This window comes from Amblyomma mixtum, chromosome 5 (genome assembly GCF_055824585.1).
Source record: "Amblyomma mixtum isolate Tamu chromosome 5, ASM5582458v1, whole genome shotgun sequence".
NCBI classification, from domain to species: Eukaryota; Metazoa; Arthropoda; class Arachnida; order Ixodida; family Ixodidae; genus Amblyomma; species Amblyomma mixtum.
In genome coordinates, this window is record NC_143016.1 from 52,194,854 (window position 1) to 52,208,400 (window position 13,547).

The window sequence follows — 13,547 nt, forward strand, 5'->3', positions numbered from 1 at the left end:
GTATACGACGTGCGGCAGCATGGTTAGCTAGCAACGCGCAATGCTCTCCTCCTGGCGGTGGCGAGCCTCCTCCGAAGCTCCAAGATGAATGAAACGCAAGCAGGGGTAGCCGGCGGCGCTGCGTGTGTGCGCCGACGTGTGACAGCTGTGATGGGGCCCCGCGCGGCTCTTGGCCCCGTCCTGGCACCGTCTTCTCGCGAAGCCACGCCACGCGCTGCCTGCCGGCGCGAACGGCGCGGCATCAGCAACATCAGGGGCGACGTCGTGTTTGCAAACTCTCGTGCGCTCTCGAAACGCTTGTGCAAACCCGACTGGCCGCGCCGGCTCCTTAAACGCGCACGTGCCTCCGACTTGTAGGGCTCTTTTGAAGTGGAAGGTTCGCGAGGACTATTTTCCCTTTATTTTTAGTCACGCTGTGCCTGTACAGCACGCCGCGAACTGTTCAGCAGTGGAACAGTTCGGCGTATACCGTAAGAGCAGATTTACAGGCACAGAAAAGAGATCGTGAATAATGTATTAAGACGTAATCAAAATAAGTTGCCGGTTTCTCAGCGCCATGTATAGCATTTGCTGTGTTGGCGTTTGATTGTCTAGCGAGGTCTTTATTTATGGCATTGCCAAATCTTCGACAACACATTAAAAGAAAGATGAAGGAAGGGGCGCTGGTTACTTTCTCAGAAGGAGCACCTGCCCCATACATGGTGTCAAGTAAGGCGAGAAGCGACCTGCCAGCTTCCCAGGTAAGTTATGCAGAACATGCGAAATGTAGTTCGAACTTTCGTCATTGCCGCCGATGTGAGAAGCAAAACTGCCTAGGCTTCGGAGATCGACAGACACTGAAGGAGCAGCGCGGGCATGACTCCCTCATCGAACTGATAGTGACAGACGCATTGGAACGTTAAAGAAAGAAGGAATGAGGCAGTTTACTGCTTTCACATTCGTTCAGAATTTAGGAAGGAAAATTCAGTTCTACGCTACCTGTAAGCTCATTCCGCCAGGTCAGCCGCAGCCGTGTAGGTTATGACCAGAGAGAAAGCCACTACAGGCGGTGTCCCCAAAAGCTCCAAAGACAGTAGTTTTTGTAATTGCCCATACCTTCATGTGTTGCATAAACAAATACTTTTAAAGGACTGTCGACAAATACAGGACTGTGGCAGTGCGCAGTAGTATCTTCATACCCTGTGGGGATTCAACAGAAAGCATAGCTCGCTGCCCTCAATTTAGCGAAGTCAGCTCATGAGAGTATACTATTAGTTAGTGAAAAACTTCATTGTCGCAAAAGGATACTCCCGGCGAAGGTTGGGCCCTCAATTCAGGGCCCCTGCAGCGGCCTCTGCCGTCTTGCGAGCTCTGTCGATCAGCTTGAGCTGTTCTTCAGGCTTCTAGCAGCGCAGCGCAGCCTCCCACTGCTCCGGTGTTGGTGTGTCGTTTATTGGCGCTGGCTGTGTTTTCTGACAGGCCGATGTAACGTGGTATAGCTTTGGGTGTTCCCTGCACAGCGGGCATTTGTTCTCATATGTTGTCGGATATATTTTACATAGACCAAGACTGGGGTATGCATTAGTCTGCAGTTGTCTTCAGGCAACCGGCAGCTCTCTACTCAAGTGTTTGTAGGGATGGGGGTAGGTCCTCCTGAGGGCTCTTAGGTGTTCTAAGATGACTGCGTATCGTCTAGTGACTCTGCCTAGTTCCCCGTCGTTGTTCGCCTCCCGGTTGTCGTATGCTCGGGCGTTGGCGTCGGCACGTTGGTTGCCTTCGACAGTCTCATGGCCTGGTGTCCACGTGATGAAGCATCTCGTAAAGGTAATTACTCTCGTCTTGAGTATGCCGATGGCCGCAGTGGATATGCGTCCGCTGCTGTACCTTCTGCACGCCCCTTGCGAGTCCGTATTTATACCATGTCGGTGTTATGTTGCTGCGAAAAGCCGTCGCGAGCGGAGTATGAGAGATTCGCGCGCTGCTGCGCCATATGCTGTCCCAGTTCAGACACAGCGGACCAGTGCCAAAGTGCGCTGCTACCGACTTCGGGGTGTACGCATGTCGAAAACTCCACTTAATCGACTGCGGTTAACTGCTGTAACCGCAAGCATGCTACGATCAACGAAACAGTAGTTTTCTCTATAACTCTCAATCGCATAGTGCAAGCTGAACGCCATGCGGCAAGGGGCGCATCTCAACGCTAGTGACTGTTCGCACATTCCGCGAATAGCTATCACATTTTTTTTTTCGAGTATTATTCGCGTGGTGTTCCGAGCATGAATGCGCTTCATTACATTTTATTTGCTCAAAGAGTTATTCTAGATTGATCAGATTCTATAACGAGGTTAATCGCCTGCGTAGCAAGCAGCAAAATCTTCGATTTTCTGCTCCTGCTTTAGTTTCTTTCACTGTACTGTACAGCGTTTCTGTAAAAAAAGTCACTCTGAGACAGGCAGGAACCTTCTTAATAAACTGTACTCGGTCACAGTTTTAGAGCATAACCGTGTGGCCAATGGCCTATGAGGTACTCGCCTGAAAGCATGGGCGCCATTTTGGTACACAGCGCTTAGTTGGTGAGCAGCGCTCAGGCCGGAACAGGTGGGGATGAGCCGATTAGATATGCACGCAGCCTTTCTCCATGCGCCGTGCATACGCCGAAATGATGGCCACTGTGGCTTTGGATTACTTAGGCAAGCAATCACTCGAGTCTGCAAAGAATGATTCTTGTAAACAGAAATAGTGCTGCAATTTTCAGTCGGTCTTTTTCAGTCAAAGCATCACTAACGCTACGCTTATAGCATGTGGGTATACAATCTTCGATGTTAATGTGTCAAAAAAGACAATCGATAACGAACTCTAGGTGACACCCGTAGGAACAACAGAAGGTAGTGTTAAGGCGGATAGCTGTCAACTTGATTCTGCTCTTGAGTTGTGAGTATTATATCTTGTATCCACAAATTTAAAGACTATATACAGTCAACTTGCAGGCCATCATCTTGAATGGCGCGCCGCCTTGCAGCATCCGAGGGCGGTAGCGATCGCTTTAAGAGAGAGGTCAACCTCTCCCCAACGCGACTCCTCAGCCCTGCAAGTTTTCGTTAAAAAACAGGAACACAAACAGATCTCCCGCCGTTCGTCGGAAGGAACTAAACGCATCGAGGTGCCGAAGGGGACGATCCACCAGGCTGCCGCTGTTGCAAATGCACGCCGCCAGATAACGGACGGTGACAGGGAAGGGACGCGCGAACGCCAATACATATACCTTCGATCAAGCAAAAGGTTCTTGAACTTTGAGCGGCCAAAGGAGTCCGCGCAGGTGCGAGACTAGCTGCGCGGCAACGGCGGCCGAGGCGGCGACCGACGCGGATTTGCGGCAGAGCAGGTATAATGACGTCTGATTCGTGCTGTCTCTCGTCGGGCGCGGAGCCGCTTTCAATGCCGCAGCCGCTGACGCTTGTGCAGCGGAAAAGAAGACTCGACGACGGAGAAGAGAAGATGCTCTTCGCCGTCGGCGGATTGTATGGCTTCTTCCGTCCCTCTCTGACAAACGCCCCACGCACGTTTGTTCGAGCCTGCATAAGACTCGCGTGCCGCTCGGGGTCGTCGAACCGCCTAAGTATTGAGATGCTGCTGCCACAGCAAGAAGCTGTCGATTGGCGCAATTTATTTCTTTCTTTGTGGGGCCAACCCAGGGCCGAACGAGGAAGGGGCGCTGATACCTGTCTATGCCGGCATGGAGGGGCACAACAGCGCGAGGCTTTGTATTCGATCGTCGCACCCAGGCTGAGTTCCGGATAAGAGTGGTGTACGAATATTACCGTGCTCGTTTGTCACATGCCGGTATTTGCTATGACAGTCATAAGGTTTACTGTGATTCTTGCAAGTATTTACGGGCGATAATGAAAAGCTTTTTAAATGACGCCGCACTGGTGAAATTTCAGCCAAATGGCGATATTGTTGATTGCTTGTAGCTGAATTCGAGGACTTCAAACGCGTTTTATTAACGCTCATCAGCGATTCCACTAAATGCTTTTATCCAGACATTGCAAGTAACTAGGATAAAAGAATCATATATGCGCCGCCTAGCTATTGTGAGTAATTAACACAGGTAAAGTCTGAAGCTAAAGTGTGTTTTAATTACACGTGTTTGAAACAGCAAAGGTTCGACAAAAAGTTAAGCCCGTACGAACTCGCTACGGATTGTGGGTTGTGACATGGCCAGCGATAATTTAAACATATCCGCTGAAGTGTCGTTCAAGTCCGCACCAACAAGAAGGTTTGTGGTATACGTAGAGTCAAGTCCGCACCAACAAGAAGGTTTGTGGTATGCGTATAGTGAAGTCCACTACTAAGGCGAGTGGTTTCGCTTCGGCCAAGTAAAGGGCAATAAATCCCAGAAGCATTGTCGCTAGCTTCAGCTAGCATTGACACGACGTGGCTTGCAGCTGATTCCAGAGCTTTGTTAGTTTTCGCTACATCGTGTACATTGATATAGAGATTTCGCTTGTATGCTATAAGCTTCTCTAGATTTCTAAGTTCTGTCTTATTATTTTGAGCCATAATACATGGATGTCGAGGTTTATTTGCTTTTGAACGCGTTTCTCTGTTCATTTGCGACAGTGCGGCGGTTCGTACTCTACCCCTTTCAAAGTCACCCCGAGATTGCAGATAAGATTTTGGTCTCTCAAGAAACAAAACTGACTTTTTTTTTTTTCACGATCGTTCAGAGCACTTTTTTCTTTAGCATCGTTTTCTTTTGTTTTTCATCTACAAGTCCCATTGCAAAGCATATACAAAAAGTTTTAACATCTTTAAGAAACTGCGACAAATCAGTCAATTGATTGTTCCTGCGACGAAACATGGAGCCGTTGCAGGCTAGAGCAACATGGCTGACGCCGACCTCTACGACTATCGGTCAGATCAGTCCTCTACCTATGGTCCGGCGACAATTTGCACTATTCACTCTTCACGTATCACTGTACACAGAAAGGGCTAAAAAGGAAGCACTTCCTTTATGCAGGAGAGGACAGATTACTCCCTTATTACTCTCATTTAGGCGCATTCGTGTTTAGAGTGTATACAGTGCTTGGCGTTTTCGGTGGCATAACTGTGTGGTATTAGAAATGAAAGCCCTAAAGCACGCAGTACATTTGGTACGACCGTCATTTCGCCGCCAGTCAACTGCACAGCCACGCAAGAGAGAAAACTGAGAGCTTGCTACACCCTTAACAACGACGACAAAAAAAAAATCATGGGCGATCATACGATGTGAAGCGAAAAATCTCCGTTAGCAGTACTAGGTTTAAGTTCTGATTTCACATTTTCGCTTTTCCAATACAGATAATTTTCTTGTGTGAAATGAAGCCTCTGCTGGCACTTCTGATGATAGATAAGTGCACAGTAGGTGTGGGCAAGTCAATTAGTTTCATTGTGAATTCAGGATGTCCATGGGATGTGCATTCATATTTAGTTGGTGTGCAGTGAGCAGTTTTCTATTCACAGCAAGTTAAGAAGTAGTGTTTCCTTCGAACTGCCTTTGTACCAACGTTTGACACCTGCCTGTGAATTAAATCTGAATGGACTTCCTTTGACCGGTTTAGAAAGGACAGAGCAAGTACATTTAAATGGAACTTACACACCCTCAACTTTCCGTTCACAGGAAGTTCAAAGGAAGGAGTGCTTCCTTTGAACTGCCTTTGAACCAACAATTGGCCCCCAACTCTGAATTCACCATGAATAGACTTTCTTTGACCATCCTGCAAATGTACATCCTTTGTGCTTTGTGTGTCCTGAGGATGTAGAAGGGACAAAGAATGTACATTTGGAGGATGTTCAAAGGAAGTCTATTCACATTGAACTCACAGTTGGGGGCCAATTTTCAGTTCAATGGCAGTTGATTCCTATTACCTTTTTTGAGTTAACTTTGAATTGAAAGGACGTTCCCATTTTCATAAGGGATGAACGTCTTCTCATTGCGTATTTGCATTTGATTTCGCCGACAGTTTTCCGTACAGCAGCTGCATCGGCTTTTGGTGAGTGGAGGCGTCTGGAGGGTGGAGCTAGGTGGCGAGCAGAAGTGGATGGAAGCTACGGACACGCACAACACGATGTTTTCGCCCGGTGAGGGCTATACTGCTAACGCACTAAAATTGTTGGCTAAATACCAGCGATGATTCTTGTTGAAATGGGACAGCAATTAATAAGGCTCGCCCAGCACGAAACACAGAAGCGGCAGAACGCGACGGCACATAATGCGCCGAAAAGCGGTGAAGCTAGGTGAGGGCGCTATCCTCCTCAAGCCGCGAAAGCAGGCAGGGCGACCATGCGTGGCGCGCAGCTCGTAGAAAGTACCCAAGCAGCACAGCTAATGGGCCCAATATTGGAAATGCGTTGGTGAAGGCCGGCCCTGCAAAGGACCAGAGTGAAACCACCCATTTGGCAATATTGGGCTTATTGCTGCTTGGACACGGAAAGAGGCAAATAAGCAGCCAAAGAACCCGGAAGATTCCCGAGCGCGCAGGCAGCCGTCTATCTGAATGCGTTACGCTTTTCCTGCTGCAACGCTATTTCATACTGGCGTCTGGCCTAGGCGAAGAGATATACTGCTTTTTTTTCTTTTTCTGTCGTGGCTCTTTCCGTCAAGCTGGACGTGATGCTCACCGGGAGCCCACGACAAGTTAAGAATGTGCTATTGCACATAATACTGTGATCGCGAATAATGTGCTATCAAATCAATACAGCAAAATTATCGTGAAGCCATTCTCTAACAAACAACGGTAAAGTCAAGCCGCGCCCGCTCAATGCAGGGACACGCCGCAACAGAGCGACAAAGATGAGAAGAAGCTCCCTCCAACTCCCACGGGCCTAACGATTCAGCCAGGCGTCGCTGAGATCGCAAAAGCAGCGTTTCCCTCCCGTTCTCCTTCTGAAAAAGAAGGTTCGGGGAGAGAGGAAAAGGGCAGAGGGAGAAAGAGCCCGAACCCTGCAGGACGCTCAGCCCGTCTAACGGCTCCTCTCCGCGCCACACGGCTGCTCGAGGTTCCGACTCATTTGCCTGCTAAACTCGGCCTCGTTATCAAGCCTGTTTCTGCGATCGTCTGGCGACCACCGCGGTGATATCACTGTGAACCAGACGAGCCGGCTAGCGCCAAAGTCTTCAAAAAAAGATTTTCCCTACCTCCAGTTCTTTGCTTTATCTTTTCCTCTTCCGCCGTTTGGTTTGTTTATCTCCCTGGAAACTCCCGTTGCCCTGCTTCTTTGTTTCTCCTGACGCGCCCTGGCGTCCCGGCGCGTGCGCGGAGGAGCCGGCTGCCTGGCAGTGACCGTAAATTGCGGTGGCCGGCGCTTTTGTTGTCATTCCTCCGTTTGTTTTCACTGGCCACTGCGTGGTAGCGACCGCCCCGCAACGTGGTGTCTGCACAGTGTCATCATCCAGTGCACACGTGGCCCCCTCGGAAACACACTGGAAAGCCTGTGCGAAAAAAGTATCTAGCCGACGGTTCGCCTACTGCCCTATGTTCTTGGCATCAATACCTCTTCCGGGGTTCTGTTCCTTGGGTGTCTTTTCCATTCGTCGCTATTTGTAATACCGGATGCAGAATGACTTCGTCGCAAGATGCGTTAAATACGGAAGCATGTAGCGATGGGTCAGCGCTTTAACGCCCAAAACGGGTGCCTGAGCTACGACTGTATACGAGTCTCAACGGAAGTACCGCAGAGATTGAAATGTCTTTCGGTATACTCCATGCAGACATGTGCTTCCGGTAACAGTTGCAGCTGCCCGGTCTTCACTTTTCCATCTGCCTAATCAACTCATATTTACGGAGCAGTAGCTTAGGGCTTCTGCAAGCCACACCACTTGCCTGGAGCCAAAGTGGCTGCCTTTGGACAGTCAAACGTGAGCTAGTTCCATGTACACCTGCACCTGACATTCTGTGCCATATAAAAGCTTCGGTAGGGGAGTACTTCAGACTAGGATCCCAATTCGGCAGTTAACTCTTAGTACTGTCTTCATAGCAGCACTCGGAGTTATTAAGACCTGTCTGCCGGTTAAGGGTCGAGTGCATGGAAAAAAATAAGTAGCTCGTCCAAGCAGCCCCATACAGGACGAAGCGTATCAAGAGAGCACAGGGTACACTAGAGAATCACTTGACCCTCATAACCACACGCCTGTTAGTATACAGACATCTTTGCATGAGATATAAACCATATTGCACTGAAACTTCGAAGGCTTTAGCTATCCCAGTCTTTTTCTCGCGATGTAAATAAAGCCGCCATTTGCTTACGGATGTGTTCCTTTTGTCTCAAGAGTTCTCTTTCTTTGTTTGTTCTCTCGCAGCCTGCAACTGCAACCTGCACGCGCGGCGGTGCCGCTTCAACATGGAGCTGTACAAGCTGTCGGGTCGCCAGAGCGGCGGCGTCTGCCTCAACTGCCGCCACAACACGGCGGGGCGCCACTGCCACTACTGCAAGGAAGGCTATTACCGGGACCATTCCAAGACCATCACCCATCGCAAGGCGTGCAGAGGTACGGCGGGACCGTACGCAGTTAGTACACGTGATGCAGCCGGGTTCGCCTCTTGTCTTAACTCTGGCGACCTTCCCTCTCGTTAAGCGTGCCTCCAGTCGTCGTCGTCGTCTCTACTTCGATGCCTAAATATAGCGCACCCCAACTAACTCCTCAAACGCTTTTCCCAATGCAGAGGGAACGCGCCGCACCATGCACCCACGCACCTACGCGCTTTTCCATCCGCGATGCTGGCTCGCGCATATTCGTTTTTGTTTCGACGTCAGTCAATTATCGCCGGCCTTGGGAGGGAGTTAGGAGTGTCAGGGCGACTGCACTGTAGAGGTTAGTGCACCTATAACGGCAAGAAAGAACTACCTCTCTTCAGATGGTAGATGAGTGGAGTTGTGTTTGTTGGAAGCTACTGCTACTGCCAACACTTAGATGATGAGTAGCGTTCGCCTTGTGAGTGTATTTCGGCTTCTGTGTGATGCCGCGGTCAGATTTCTTAGCAAAGTCACGTACCTCAAACATTGTCTTTCTGCCGCACATGGCGTCGGTAGAACGTTTAGTAGGCATGTGGGGTTTAGATTACTCAAACGACACATGAGCAATGAGGGACGCCGTTGTGGAGGGCTCCTCATTAATTTAGACCAACGGGGGGTATCTAACGTGCGCGTGCATCGCGCAGCACCCTGGAGGGCGGGAAGGGGGGGGGGGGGGGGGGCGGCGTGGGGAGGCTTTTCTCTTTCCCTCGAAAGGCGGCTGCCGCGGCTGGGATTCGGTGCCGCGACCTTCGGATCAGCAGCCAAACGCTGAAGCCGCTGAGCCACCGCGGCGGGTGGTGTAGAACCTTTAAAAAAGCGATTTCCTAGATTCGCTATTTAGCTTGCCTCAACATGGAAAAGCAGTGAATATTCAAGAGAGGATAGATCACGGCTGGCGGACGACATACGTCCACGAGGCACCTCAGGAGTCAACCTTGAAAACGTCACTCACTAAACAAGAAATTGCGCGCACCTAAATTTTATATGAAAAAAGGTTGGGCCAGCCATGCTGGCGACAGCCAGAAGAGGACAGCTCTTTCGGATGGAGAACGGCTAGGAGACATCTGATTCGGTCTAGTAGCACAGCGGCCTACGCTCTCTGTGTTAGTCGAATGAATTCGTGTGAATCTCCGCTAAGATCGGCCTCACGAGCACAGATCTAGAAGCCGTGCCATCACTTCATTACAAGCTTATCTTCAGTGTTTTTTGTCGACAAAACGAAGTACACTACAAAACAGGCATATTGGCCAGCAAGACGAAAAGGTTAGCGCCGGGAGATATAGATTCAAGAATGCATCAAGCAACATGCGTTTGCGCTCGCTCAAATGAGATCCTTAAGTCGTTGTATAGCACACGGCAGTTGACTGCGGCAAGACATTTTACAAAAAGCAGTCAGCGGCATCTCGACTTCCTTGTTCACAGTCCGCTGAAAGGTTGTCGATCCGTGAAGCCAGATCTTTTGCGAGAGTTTCTTTGTTTATATTACTTTTCCTTTCGCAAGTTCTCAGGTTTGTTGCTGGATGTCCGGAGAGATAAAACTGGCAACAGAAAGGTGCATGTTGCGTAACACTTACATTAGGAGGACCCTCCTCCACCATCTCTTGCCGGCAGCCTGTGAGGGTAAAAGTTAAAGCCGAGTTGATACCGCAAAGAGCCTGTCACATGTATCAGAAAGCGGTCGGTGGCCACCATCGAAGTCCTTTGCTTCTTCTTTTTTTTTGTTTATAAGCGCGGCTTTCTGCTACCGAGAGCATTATACGACAGCTCTAGATACGCGACGAATAAAAAACAAGCAAAAAACCGACAAAGGAACAGATGAAAGCAGCGCGCCGACAAAGCGTGTTCTGTTCATTCGCGTCACGTATAATAGAGTACATCGAGGAACGCTTCGCGTCGAAAGAGGTACGTGACAAAATTACAATCTCCTGAAAAGCTCGCCCCTTTTTGCTTCTTTTCGAGCTCTCCGCGCGGTTTCCTATAGGCTGGAGCTCACGGCGACTTCGAAGGTGGCTCGCAAAAGCAGCGCGCCGCGCGCCTATATAATGAGCGCAAATTATATCTCCCCGCCTTCTTTACGCCTCTTGCAATCTCTCAAAGTCGCTCTGTCGTTACTATAAGTTTGCTCTTCTTTTTTTTTTCGGAATGGTGGAAATGCTTTGAGTAATGCCCTTCTTTTCTCTTTCCTTGAAAGCGACCTCTTCGCGCTCATAATGAATTATCTATCAATACGCTAGCTCGCACACGCAGTGATCTGCACGATATGCAAAACACGACACACCTCCCTTATGTGTTCAAGGGCCTAGACTGAACCGGCTCATGTGAAGGGGCTTGCCGCTTAAGCTGTTTCAATTTATCTTACTTAAAATTTTGAACTTCCATTTCCTTGCCCTTGAAGTGCGGTCAGTTACCTAACTTGGACGAGCGTTTTGTTTCGTAACCACGTATCATCTCTCAATGTCTTCCTTTGTACTTCCTTTTGTAAGTGTGTGCTGGCTTTTCATTTCGATTTTGGTTAAACGGCTACTTGCGGAAACCATTAATATACCTTTGGAAACCAGACCATGAAGAATGAAGCCCTTGAGGCTGGACAGGCTATAAACTATCTCGAACGCGAGACGAAAGCGAGAAAAATTAATTAGTAGCCCAGCTATTAGTAACGAGCAAGGTCCTGGAAGCTACCAAAAAACAGTACTTTCTTGTTTTAATGAGGAGAACAGGAGGTTGCTCGTTGAGGGAGGGTGAGGTAATTTGTGCTGAACACACACACACACACACACACACACACACACACACACACACACACACACACACACACACACACACACACACACACACACACACACACACACACACACACACACACACACACACACACACACACACACACACACACACACACACACACACACACACACACACACACACACACACACACACACACACACACACACACACACACACACACACACACACACACACACACACACACACACACACACACACACACACACACACACACACGCACGCACGCACACAAAATAACGAAGTTTACCAGCAGACACGCTTGTCATAACACAGAGGGCCACCAGAGTTTCCAGTTATTAGTAACAACTGTTATTTTAGTTCAACCTTTTTCCTCTTCAGCACATCCTTTGTTACGAGGGCCAGTAACAAACACTGTTTACTATTAGTTATGAACCGTGGTGTCACAGGCTGCAACAAAGACTCGAATGAGCCAATTATAACTCAGGGGCAGCAGTAAACTTTTCCTTCTGCAATCAGTTTTAAAACAAGTTCTACATTCGAGCGAATATGGTAGTCCTTGCCAAGTTTAGTACAGTAAGACATAGTTAATTCGGGATTTAAGGGGCCAGAAAATAAGCCCGTATTATCCGAAGCTTGAATTATCGAATTAACTTCTAAATTTGCATTGTAAGTTTATTTCTTCTGTTTTTATTGTTCTTTTGTTTTTGAGACCAAAACTGCGCGGCGACGACAATTTCGCGCAGTTCTATTAAATAATACACTGCATGTTCGAGGACGTCAAGAACACGCTCGAAAATGGCACATGCCTTCGCGGTCTATTTCCCAGTCCGACGCGGTAGCTGCGGAGGCTCCCCCACAAGCGCATCGTCCCCTGTGATGAGGCTTCACCGCACAAAGGGCAAACAATACATCACGAGCGCGGAGCTTCGGCGCGCTGCCATAATTGTTGCGGACGGAAACGTGGCGAAGCGCGGGTCGGCGCCGGAAGAGAGGGTTGCCTTCAAGATATAAAAATAGAAGACCAGCGACACGCCACCCTGCGTCTTAAAAGGAGCGCAGATCACTTTGGTTAGCTGGCCTATGCGCAGCTCATAGCCGCCATGTAGCCACGGGTTGGTAGCGAAGCCCAGAAAGAGAAACTTAGAGGCTGGGCATGTACCCTCACATCGTCTCCACGTCCGCCGTTGTGCGCACGTGAGACGTGCATGAAAAGCAATTCGCAATGCGATTCGGGCTTGAGGAAGAATACTTGTACGATCGCTTGCCACGCCAGTCATACCTCGATAGCGCCCGCCTTAAATAGAAATACATGCGCGTTTGCGGGGACACACAGGGAGTCCGAATCATCCGAATTTCCGAATTAGACGGGGTCGAATTAACCAGCTTCCATGGACTGCATTAAGTCGTCAAGACGAGACTCGAGCCACTAAAGTGTTCAGTGCATCGGGCCTCGCTCATTACCGCTACCCTCATTACCCAAGTACATGGGCTTGGACAACGCTTACGGTGTCTAAACTTCGCCTTCGCGCGTATTTCGCGACCGCGATACGCGCCGCGGCCTTACGCACAGACGCAAGTGTTAAAGTGACGCATGTGCATGCTTGTGCCCTTTAACCCATATTCTTAGATTATGCTCTTTAGACCTTCTCAAAATCCTTCCCCCAGCCCCCTCCCAGCTTCTGGTTGTGATGGTAAGGGTACTACTCATCTTTTTTTTTTTTGTCTTAGCCAATACAGCCTCCAGGCTCCACAGGCCTTAAAAAATACAAGCCAAACGGCCAGTCGCCGCTTTGCTCGTTAATTCCGAGCGTTAATTCCGACGCAAAAGGTGTGGCGCGCCAAGCCGATTAGGCTTCGGAAGCAGTTCGCGGAAGGACCACACACGAGGCTATACGCGCCGGATGTGGCTGCGGGCTACTTGTGAGAGGAGGGTAAAGAGACGAAAAAAAGAGCAAAATCTAGCAACCGTGATGTAATAGACGCAGAGAAAGGACGAGAATGAAGAAAATAAAAAGTAAATGCTCAGAAAAGGGAAAAAAAAGTTCCCGCTAGAAAGTGCACAGTGCTGGTCTATATTAGGTTTAAAAATGGTTCAAATAATATGCGCTGGCTACTTTCAACCCTGCTGTTCGTAATTATTTTGCTTCACAACGACATACACTGCGCGTTATTTGTCACTGCTATCGTCCTGCTTCGTGATACTGAATTCCCTGTTGCTAATTTCCCTGCCAGTGCCTATTTTCGCCTCT

General features: G+C 49.1%; 1 protein-coding gene and 1 pseudogene across 2 annotated transcripts in view; one reads left to right on the forward strand and one right to left on the reverse strand.

Annotated features, from left to right (window-relative positions):
- LOC149342154 (netrin-1-like) overlaps positions 1-13,547 on the forward strand; it is a 170,430-nt gene that overhangs the window by 119,331 nt on the left and 37,552 nt on the right. For both annotated transcript variants that reach the window (XR_016283006.1, XM_089544411.1), the window contains exon 2: positions 8,318-8,506. Coding sequence is in view for 1 of the 2 variants with exons in the window: in XM_089544411.1 (XP_089400537.1) it covers positions 8,318-8,506 (189 nt within the window). In the remaining variant the exon portion in view is untranslated. The remainder of the gene's footprint in view (positions 1-8,317; positions 8,507-13,547) is intronic.
- LOC149342156 (uncharacterized) lies at positions 1,308-1,889 on the reverse strand (annotated as a pseudogene).